Source organism: Tamandua tetradactyla, chromosome 2, assembly GCF_023851605.1.
Source record: "Tamandua tetradactyla isolate mTamTet1 chromosome 2, mTamTet1.pri, whole genome shotgun sequence".
NCBI classification, from domain to species: domain Eukaryota; kingdom Metazoa; phylum Chordata; class Mammalia; order Pilosa; family Myrmecophagidae; genus Tamandua; species Tamandua tetradactyla.
In genome coordinates, this window is record NC_135328.1 from 181,826,944 (window position 1) to 181,838,273 (window position 11,330).

The following is an 11,330-nucleotide window of genomic DNA, read 5'->3' on the forward strand; positions in this document are numbered from 1 at the left end:
GGGGCGAAATGCAACTTCCCCAAGTTGAATTCTTGATATTCTCACAAGCAGTGAAGACAAGCAAAGCTATAGGCTGAGCCCCCAGTCTTGGGGTTTGTTCATATGAAACTTAACCCCACAAAGGATAGGTCAATTCTACTTAAAATTTAGGCCTAAGAGTCACCCACAAGAGAACCTCTTTTGTTGCTCAGATGTGGCCCCTCTCTCCAGCCAACACAACAAGCAATCTCACCACCCTCCCCCTGTCTACGTAGGACATGACTACCAGGGGTGTGGACCTTCCTGGCAATGTGGGACAGAAATCCTAGAATGAGCTGAGACTCAGCACCAAGGGACTGAGAAAAAACCTAGAATGAGCTGAGACTTAGCATCAAGGGATTGAGAAAACCTTCTCAACCAAAAGGGGGAAGAGTGAAATGAGACAAAGTGTCAATGGCTGAGAGATTCCAAACAGAGTCGAGAGGTTGTCCTGGAGGTTATTCTTATGCATTAAGTAGATATCATCTTGTTATTCAAGATGTAATGGAGAGGCTGGAGGGAACTGCCTGAAAATGTAGAGCTGTGTTCCAGTAGCCATGTTTCTCGAGGATGATTGAATAATGATATAGCTATCACAATGTGACTGTGTGATTGTGAAAACCTTGTGTCTGATGCTCCTTTTATCTACCTTGTCAAGAAACGAGTAGAACATATGGAATAAAAATAAATGATAGGGGGAACAAATGTTAAAATAAATTTAGTTTGAAATGAAAATGAGGGGTAAGGGGTATGGTATGTATAATCTTTTTTTTCTATTATTGTTTTATTTCTTTTTCTGTTGTTTTTTATTTTTTTCTGAATTGATGCAAATGTTCTAAGAAATGATGAATATGCAACTATGTGATGATATTGAGAATTACTGAATATATATGTAGAATGGAATTATATGTTAATGTTTTTTTTGTTCTTAATTTTTTTAATTAATAAATAAATTTAAAAAAAGAAACATTAGGGGCTGACTTTAGTAATTACAAGACTCTAATGTTGAAAAACTGGATAAAATGGGTACAAATTAAGATTAGTCACAAGGTTTTTACAATCACAGGGGCAGAAGATAAGGGCAATACAATCATTATCAGAGATTAAGGTAGCTGAATTACAATTTAGAGATTTCAGGTAATTTCCTCTGTCTATTCCAATATACCAGAAAGTAAAAAGGAATATCTAAACAATGATTCAGTAATCAAAATCATCCCTTGAATCCTAATTTCTTGCCAATTTTGAGCCCAAAGTCTCCTGAGGGTTTTGCCAGGAAGAATGGCTCTCACTTTAGCTGCCTATGTTCTGGGTTGTATATTCCACCACTCTGTTGAGCCACATACTTCTAGAAATGTGTAGAAGTCTCTAGTCTGCTAATGACAGCCTGCCAACCCCCTTCTGTGCCATTCTCTTTGCTATTATATGTTCATATTCCTTTTTGTTATTTTAACAGGGTCTCAGAAGGAAGAAGAAACAATCATTTGCTTAGACTGTTTACCAGCTTTGTGAATCTCCAAGGGGCTTATTTGTTTGTTTTTTGCAGCTTACAACCTCAGCAGCTTTCAGAGGTGGAAGGATGCTGTAAAGCAGTAAGGTCTTTGTCCTGCTGAGCTCCTTGATGATTTGGGGTATGCAAATTGGCTGCAGGGGCTGAGGAATGCTAAACAGTTTTCTATAATAGAGTAAAATAACCTGGAGTTTCCACGGCAATCCAGGAGGGAGGAAGGCAGAGTTGAGAGGAAAGAAAGGAGAGGAAGCTAGTGACAGGCCATGTTGCAACCCTTTTCCAAAACTCCCAATCTCTAGAAGGGATTTTAAGCTTACAAAACGCTTGATTTGACAGAATTTCTTGTGGAAACTGATGAAGGTACTAAGTCTGTGTTAGGACTAACAGGGACAAATCAGAGAAAGCTTATACAAACTACAGGAACGTCAACCAAGGGGAGACTAGGAAAGCATAATTCCCAGGAATCCGCAGAAATTCTGTAGAAGGTTTGGACTTTTCTGTTCTGTGAAACTGGCAAAGGTCTGAGGCAATCATACATAGATTTTTGTGGGTCAGGAAGGCCTCAGCTGACACCTGGCCTACACATGCAACTCATCTGATCCTCTTTAGGTCCTCCTCCACACTAGCCAGGGTCTTCTTTCTAAAATTATTGTCCCACAGTCCAAATTCTATAGCCTGGCATCCAAGACCCTTTATAATCTGGCCTATTTTTATCAACCTCATCTCCTTACATAGAACACATTCTAATTATATCAAATGTTTCACTCCTCCCTAAAATACTAAACCTTTCCCTCCTTCTGAAACAATCTCCCCTCTTTCTTCACCTAATAAACGCCTATTCATTCTTCAAATTCAAATGTCACCTTAGCTTACCCTTTCCTTCCAAAGAGTTAGCCATTCCCACCTGTGTTACCCTAGCATCGTGTTCACAGGGGATGCTGTTACCCCAGCATTTTGTTCCTCTATGAGCTGTTCGCAGGAAGGACCATGTCTCATTCACTTTTGGGCCTCAGTGCCCAGTAGAGGTTAAAGCCCTCCCCTGGGATCCCACAGCACCTAGGTACTACTGTGATTACATTTACCATCCTACATTGTAACTCTGTTTATGTGCCAGTCTCCTGCACTCAGGGAACACAGGAGGCACATCTTTCTCACATCAGTATTTCTAACTACTAAAGAAAGGGAGGGAGAAAGGAAGGTAGAAAGAAAGTTAACAGGCTAGTCAGGACTCAAAAGCCTGAACCAACACAGAAACCGTAACCTATGACCTTCGTCAGAAAACAAGCAAATGAAACAGGTTAGGGATTCTCATATCCTAAGATAAAAGCAGATGTCTGGTACACTGGTCCTAGGTCTGACTGGCAGCAGAGATTCCTAAGTCACAGCAGTTGTGACTAAGGTTCCAGGTCTGGAAGGATAATGCTATCAAGCTTCCCAGACTGAGGGGACCAACAGACCTAGCTCGGCAGTAGGAATAATAAAAAGAGCTTGGCCTTGGCATCAGATACACCTAACTTGAATTCCAATTCTTCCATTTGGTCATTTAACCTCTCAGAATTTTTTAATCTTAAAAAATGGGGTAATACTACCTGGCAGGATAGTTAAAAGAGATCAGCGACAATGTATGTACAATAACTGCATTCAGTAGGTGTTTGGTAGATGGTGACTTCCACTATTAGGGGGGACAGTGAGCCCACTTAAATATGCAGTTTGGGTGATTATATATTCAAAATATTTTATGTGGTTATTTTCAAGGAACAGGAAAATGTATATGAAATAAAAGTTCTTTATAAACTGTAATGTGCCATACAAAGATAGGTAAATCATATGAGAAGTTTTCTTTTATAGAAGGCATAGGATTTGGGCAGAAGTAAGTTCAGTTCCTGGCTCTGCCATTTACTCGCTAGGTAATCTTGGGCAAGTCATTTTCCATCAGCCTGTTTCTACATCTGTCAAATGGGGATAATTCTTACTCTACAGGGTTGTTGTGAGCACTAAAAAGGCTGATGAGGGTAAAGCTCCTGGCATATCCCTGCCAGAGTGGGGGGCAGTACCTATGGGTCAGTTTCAAGCCTGGTGCCAGAATCACTATCTGTCAACTGGCTACAAATGAAGAAAACCCCTCACTTGAGAAGAGCAGATTCCAGGTTGGTAAGTGAGGTAGAATGGGGTCTTCTGTTTGCTGGAGGAGAGCTGAGGTAACAATAAACTTCTATATGGAAAGCATATTGAAATGAATTGTGGAGCCAGGCTAGAGCCAGGAGGACAAGAAGCCAGACAAGAAGCCAGGCATGAACCTTGCCAAGCTGTTCCAGCCTTGGGGACTAAACTGTTCCTACTAAAAGCAGAGCCTCTTGTTTTAGGTCTTAAGAGTTCTATCATCTTATCCCATCCTTCACTTCTTTACTCCCTGCCACTGCCATTTTTCCAACCAGGCACAGAGTAAGAGTTCAATCAGTAATCGAAAGCTGAAAAGATTCTAATGCTTGGCATTGACTTCCCACAGAGTTAATGGTTCAGGGCCCTATCAAGAGGCTCCCAACTCAGGGAAGTACTAGGTCCAAGGCCAGCCCCCAGGTGCCTCCTCCTTCAGATGCAAACAGAATGAATGTAGTAAAATTAGAATCCACTCAGAGTCAGAGAGGCCTAAGTTTGAATTCTGGCTCAACTACATACTGCTGTGTAACTTCACAGCAAGTTGACTTTGCCTTTCCTCACTTCCATTTACTCACCTTACTCTCTTGACGGAAGCTGTGAAAACTAAATGAGACAATGAATGTGAATATAATCGGGAGAATCTACAGCACATAGTGGAAGCGCAATTAATGTTAGGTCCCAGAGACTCAGCCTGCTTTTCCTTTGCTTTTCAGAGCAGCCATCCCATTCTATCTTTCTTGGAACTCAATTCCATCCCAGGTGGTTGCAGTGGGACAATTTTCCCAGCTCCCCACTTCTTTGATGCCCACAAAGAAGTACAAAGATCTTTTTCACTGACAGGTTTTACTGCCAATCACTCTGGAGAAACAGATGCAGGTTGGGGTAGGAAGTAACAAGTAACAAATATGGGGGAGTAGGAACGTCCCTGGTTCATGGATCCCTGAGGTCTTCCGTTTAATTCCTAAGGCAAGACCTCAGATCTCTTCTCTAGGCCAGGGGGATCCCTCCCATTGGGAATGCCCCTACTCTCAGCCCAGAGACCTAGAGGCAAAGTTGGAAGCACAGCAGCTGGAAACTAGCAGATCACTGCAGTTCATATACAATTTGGAGGACCTTTAGACAGTAATACCCATCTCACAGGCATTTCCTCAAAAGCCAGGAAACTGTTGCCCTAATGATATAAGCATTTTCTGAGCCTGCCTTATTGCTCTTTCACCCCAAGGAGGTAAAACCAAGACTGGGTCCTTTGGCCATTCCAAGGCAAGAAATGAGCCTGGAAAGAGGTAAAGATTTTTACTCAGAGTCCCTTGTCAGGGCTTCCTGGAGATTCTGGCTTCATAGACAATAGGAAACCATTCTCCAAAGTGGAATGAAGGGCTTGAAGTCAAGAGGACAGTAGCAGATCCTAAAGATCTTTTCCCTACATTAGGCTGGAGTGTCTTGTGCGCTCTCCCTCACTCTGTGAATGGGTCTCTTCTTCAGCTGGAATCTTTCCCAGACTGCTCCCCAATGTGAGTTTTCTGGTGTCGAATAAGATTTGAGCTCCGGGAGAAGTGTTTTCCACACAGAGTGCACCTGTAGGGTTTCTCCCCTCTGTGGGTCCTCTGGTGTGCTCCAAAGTTGGAAATATCACTAAAGGTCCGCCCACATTCAGTGCACTCATAAGGTCTCTCTCCCGTGTGGGTGCGATGGTGCACACCAAAGCTGGAACTGTTGCTGAAGCTCTTCCCACATTCACAGCAGATATAGGGTGCTGGCTCGAGGTGGGTCCGGTGATGCACAGCCAGTGTGGCACTCTGGCTGAAACTTTTACCACAGATGTCACAGCGGTATGGCCGCTTGCCCAGGTGATCTTGCTGGTGCGTGGTGAGGTCTGAGCGACGCCGAAAGCTCTCCTGACACTTGGGACATTTGTAGTGCTTCTCCTCCAGGTGGATCCGTTCATGCCGAATACGGTTGGAGCTTCTTGAGAAGCTCTTGCCACATTCAGAACACTTGTAAGGTTTCTCACCAGTGTGGATCCTCTGGTGTGTTCTCAGATTGGAGGTATTATTGAAGGTTTTGCCACACTGGGTACAAATAAAGGGCTTCTCATCTGCCTCAGGTCTTGCATTAGCAATGGGGTCCTCAGGCCCTTCAGCTGGGGGAGTAACTTTCTCCCATGGCTTTTGTGGGTAAGCCCCTTCTGGTCCCTCAGATAGGCTCTCCTGCTCATGCTCTTTCTCCTTTCCTGGGTTCTGAAAACCCCTTGAATCATCCACTCTCCAAGCCTTACCCAGTTCCCCTTCCTCAGGTACCTGCTGTTCCGGATTCTCCTCTTTCTCACTGCCCATCTCTGAACCCTGAAAATGAACACAAATGGCCAACATCTTTATTCTTTGGAAAGGGCCAGATGACAGGGAATCTTTTGTTCAGGTTGAAGGGGTATGTATACCATCTGCATGGAACCATCCATCAGAAATAATGTCATTAACTGGGAGACTTAGCTAGAACATCTTCACTTAATAATTTTCAAGTGACAAACTTTCACAGATTTTAAAGCTACCCACGAGCAGGGCGAGACACCAGTTTCATCCACTACTGACAGATATTTGTTCAATCTGAATAACTTCACTTTTCTTAATACCACTAACCAATGACAATAGAGAATAATTCATGCAAATTAAGGAGCTTCCATATTGGGATAAGTGTAATATTCTGCCTAACTGAAATTCCCTTATGTTTAATCTTTCTTGAAAAACCTTCCTTAGAAGTATCCATTTATTTGCCTGTATTCAAAATGAAAATAGAACCTCTATTAGTCGAGGCCTTCCTGGAGTTTTGCATTAATCTTTCTGAAAGTTACTTTGAAACCAGGTCTACCTCTCAACCTCCCTAAGTGTTCTGCCACTCACATCCCTCCCCAGGCCTCCCCATAATCTAGCAACTAAAGATTTAACATCTGGCACAGTTGGTGGCCTTGCTTGGTATATATTCTGATTGGTCAGTGCCCATCTCCACCACATTCAAATGCCATATGCACACATCATATACACACTACACATACATACTAACACCACACACATAGACATAGACAGCCACAGAAATAGTTATACACATACACATACATATAACCACAATCTTACACTATACATATCACACACACATGGACACACAACATTCTGATACCACACACAGACACAAAAACACAGACACACACACCCTACATTACACACACACACAGCTGCACACACCCAGTTACCAGCACAGGGTCTGCCTTGTGAAAACATCAATAAATGCCTGCTAAACTGCACAGACTTTTGATTCCTAGCGAAGGACAGGGAATTAGAGGATGAAGAGAAAACTTCAGACAAGAGAACAGTGGCCTTTCCTCTAGGCCTTGTAGAATATTAACATTTCAAAAGTCGGGTGGAGATGGCTGTCCAAAGTAACATGAACAAGGGATGAGGAAAGGAAGCACAGACTTCTATAAGGAATTGATGACAGAAAATGAAAAACTGATAATTCCTTCAAAATAGCAAGTATTTTTAGAAGACAGCATCTTAAAGTACTCAAAAGGCCGATGACTAAGACAGATTGAGTGTTGAATTTCAGTGGTGACACATACTATCTTTATAATTTCCAAATTAATTAACCTCTCTAAGCCTCAATTCCTTCATCACTACCAACCTGCACTGCAGGACTCTGCATGAGAAAATGCCCATAATATGCTCAGCATAGTTTGTGGCTTGTACTAGTCATTCAGCAAATGGCAGCTTCTATTACAATTGTTGAAATCACTATGTCCTAGCCCTCTGAAGAATTCAAGAATGAAAAAGATCTCTTACATGATCTTGCTAAAAAATAAAAGTTTTTTTCATTAAAAATTGTATATGAAATATAGACAGGCAATAGAGTCCCAGATCTTTAAGGAGCAGGGATTGGCAAATTTTTTCTGTTAAGGGCTAGACAGTAAATATTTTAAGTTTTGCAGGCCACAAGATTTCTGTCACAATTACTCAACTTGGCCACAACTACTCAACACTGCCATTGCATGTAAAAGCAGCCTTAGACAATACATAAATAAGTACAGCTGTGTGCCAATAAAACTCTACTTTAAAGAACAGGAGCTAGACTGTAGTTTACTAATCCTTGTTAGTGTTTCTTGAAGAATAAGCAGTATGAAAAATAATATGCTTGCTTCACTTTAAAAAATGCAAGTAAGCATCAGAATCGATGCATTCCTTGATACTTAAATTCAATGTTGCCTGGCCATCCTTTTAAAAGGTATACTCCCCACATTTCCAGTCCTTCTGCCCCATAGCACTTCTCATCTTTTAACATTCTATTTATTTATTATGTCTATTATTTATTGTCTGCCTTTCCCTGCTAAAATATAAGTACCATGAAGTCCTGGATCTTTGTTTTATTTACTAAAGTAATCCAAACTCCTAGAGTCATGGCAGGTATATATAGTAGGTATTTGTTGAATGAGCTGAGTATAAAATAAAAATTTGAAGGCCAGGCCTCTGTCTCCAAACCCATCCCATGCTTACCTGTGGCTATTTTGATCCACCGTTCCTCAGCAATCTCCTGATTTCTGCCCACTTCCTCCTCCTTTGTGCATCCACAGAATCTTGTGCTTGCTTTTACAGTGATTTGCAATTGCCTGCTTAAATGTCTGTTTCCACTAATAATCTATACGCAACTTAGAGCAGGAACTGGATCTTAGTCCTCTCTTTCCCCAGACATTTGGCACAAGTGTTTCTTGAATAAATGTGATCTTAATCACGCCCCACCCCACCTAGGGCTCTAGTATCTCTCTCTATGCAATGAACTACGTGCCCCCCCCCCCCCACTTCCAATCCTGCTATTCTGAGAACCTATAATTTACCAAGCTCTGACTCTATCCAGGACTGAAAGCTGGGTCAAAATAAGAGCAAAAAAGATTTAGAATCATGTACCCACCCTCAAACAGTTTATAGTCCAGTGCAATGAGATGGGCCATGAACTCCAGAAATTTCAGATAGTGTAGAAGACTAAGTTCTAGGGGAGCAGGGACTGTGCTTTAGTCTGAGTCACCTTTGTACTAGCTCCTCAATGCCTGGCATATTATACAGGCACCAACATAATAGTTTATATTTTTTAAAGCTCATACCAAGTTCTAGGCCCTGGACTAAGCACATTATATAAATCATTTCATTTTACTTCCACAACTATCATCTTCATTTTAGAAATGTGGAAACTGAGACTCAGAGAAATTAAATAACTTATCCAAGGGCACACAGCAAGTAAATGGCAGAACTGGGACCTATGTTTTTAACCATTACACTAAAATTGGGGGGAGAAAGAAGGGAAGGATGGGGAGTAGGGAAAGAGGGAGGAAGGGAAGGAAGGGAGGAAAATAAATCAGTGCCCTGGGAGTTCAGATGATAGGCATATCTCCCTGAAGAGATCAGCAGTAGGTAGCTTCATGGAATAGGTGGTATTTAGAGCTGGAACTTGCAGGATAGGTGAGCAAGATTGGGATTTGGAGAGATGGGGAGCCCCATTTTTCGTGAGAGGACAGTGGCAGCTAAAGTACAGAGGTACTTTCATATCACACTTCAGAGATTTGGGAAAGAAAGGGATCCATTCGGCTTGTCTTTCCAGGAGGCTCAGAGATACACGGAGGAGCAAGGGTGGAAGGAACTGAGACAGTGGAGCAGGAGCCAGGTCTAAGAAATAAGAACCAAGATGGAACTGGTGATCACAGATTAAGTCCAGACCCTGAGTTAGAGGAAAGGTCTGAGAGTCCAAGAGGCCAAGATGGAATGGGGTCAGAGGCGCCAAAGTTCAGGATCTTTGGGGCCAAATCGAGGATTGGGTGTCGAGGTGGGGGATGGGGTCGGAGATGTTGGGCAGAGACAGGACCTGAAGAGGCCGGAGGCAAGGTGTCAAGGAACAGAGAAATGTTCTGGGGAGCTGGTTGACAGATCAGATACAGAGAAGGACTAAAGAAGTCAGAGGGTATGAGGAAAGGGTCAAGAGGTCAGGGGGCAAAGACTGCAATCAGAGGTCTCAGAATCCAAGAGTTTGGGTTATGCGTTGCGGGACCGGGAGAAGCCAATGGTGGAGTCCAACGGAATGAGCGTTCTAGAGGGCAGGAGCTGGGTTCAGAGATGCTGGAGGGTTGGGGCTGGAGGGGAAAGAGAGCAGGAGGGGCGGGCCCCAAAGGTATTAGTAGTAGCAGTACTAAAAAAGTCAACCGGAGAAGGACCGCAGGTTAGGGGCCGAAGGACATCAACCGGGCCACGCGAGCCCGAGGAGGGGGACATGGTCGAGGCGGAGGGATCGCAGGGCCCCATTTGCTCCCCTCTGAATCTGGGAAGCATAAAAAAAAAGCCTCCAACTCCTCGGTGAGAGAGAAGGGGCTGTGCCCACAGAACTCCCAGTGAAATCGTGTCCGCCTCGCCCTCGCAAACTCGGGCCGAACCCAGACCCACCTCACTCCAGCCGTTCGGTCAGGGACAGCTCCGCCTCTCTCTGCTGGGGAAGGAGCCGGAGCCGGAACCCAGGAAGGATCCGCCCCATTTCTCCCGGATTGGTTTTCTGAAATTACTCTTCCTTTCCATTGGCTGTGGTGAACTGCCACAACGCGGGAGGCCCAGGCGGGACAGCCAACCAGCGCCGGCCTCGGGCGTGGCATTCTGGGAGTTGTAGTCCCGAGGAAGGTGGTTGGGCTCCCAACAGAAATTGCAGAATTTTGGAACAGGGCAATACAGATTTAGTTCTCTACTGAGGTCGTTGGATTTCCTTCTCCCCAGCATTCGATCCCAAAGTGTCAGGCCACCCGTCTGGAAAGTTGAAGACTATGTAGAGCTAATCTACACGACCTCAAAGTGCTCATAAACTCAAGTTTCTTCTTTACTTTGCCTGGGCAACCCTTCACGGACTAGTAGACATACAGAGAAACCTAGAGTTTGGCGCCCGCTGGAGACTTATAATTTAAAATCAAAGAATTGTAGAGCTGGGAGGGAGTTTGAAGATAAAATAACCCACCCCCCTCATTGAGCGAAGCTAAACATGCCCCGTTCATGAACTAACTCCTGATCTCCTAACGCCACTGCAGAGATTTTTCCGAGTCTTATGTACACCCTTAGTTAAACTTGACAGTTGTCATTTAACTCAGAAATAACAAGACCGCTGAAGTACAATCAGGATTAGGATGTTTTTCAGGTTTTACAATAAATTAATAAAGTAGGTTGAAATTCTACAGGTTTTTCATATCTGTCTGGTATTTCAGTGTGAAAAGCAAAAACCACTGCCATCAGAGCTAAAGAGACGAAGTCTCCCAGCTCTTATCACCTGGTCATTTGGAGGGCCATTTTCGTCCGCTGTAAAGTCACTGGCAGAAAGAATTAAATGAGTTAACATGTATAAAACATATATTTAAATCTCCGCAAATGTCAGTTCTCTTTCCTGCTAGTACGTTCTCTCATTTGGTGGGAAGAGTGCTAACAATGAGAGAATTAGTTTTAACATTGGGCTGTTCAGGAAAGTATGTTTGAAACTGAACTTGGGTGAGTGAAACATACATATCCTACATACATTATTAGTTTATAAATTGATATAAAGATAGGGTGGTGCACCCTCCCCCTGTCTACGTGGGACATGGGTGTGGACCTTC

The 11,330-nt window shown here is 43.3% G+C and overlaps 1 protein-coding gene across 2 annotated transcripts; it reads right to left on the reverse strand.

The window, feature by feature from the left end:
* Window positions 1–997: 997 nt before the first annotated feature.
* ZNF691 (zinc finger protein 691) lies at window positions 998–10,248 on the reverse strand. Of its 2 annotated transcripts, none has more exons than XM_077150003.1 (2): window positions 10,147–10,248; window positions 998–6,024 (listed from the first exon to the last, which is right to left on the reverse strand). In XM_077150003.1, the coding sequence occupies exon 2, from the start codon at window positions 6,013–6,015 to the stop codon at window positions 5,161–5,163; it is 855 nt and encodes a 284-aa protein (XP_077006118.1). In that variant the 5' UTR covers window positions 6,016–6,024; window positions 10,147–10,248; the 3' UTR covers window positions 998–5,160. The 2 variants fall into 2 exon arrangements, with proteins under 2 accessions (XP_077006118.1, XP_077006119.1); XM_077150004.1 differs by lacking the exon at window positions 10,147–10,248 and adding an exon at window positions 8,218–8,472.
* Window positions 10,249–11,330: the final 1,082 nt, after the last annotated feature.

Bases quoted from the DNA above. Each gene is read 5' to 3' on its own strand.
- ZNF691 (XM_077150003.1), bottom strand. From the start codon at position 6,015: ATGGGCAGTGAGAAAGAGGAGAATCCGGAACAGCAGGTACCTGAGGAA.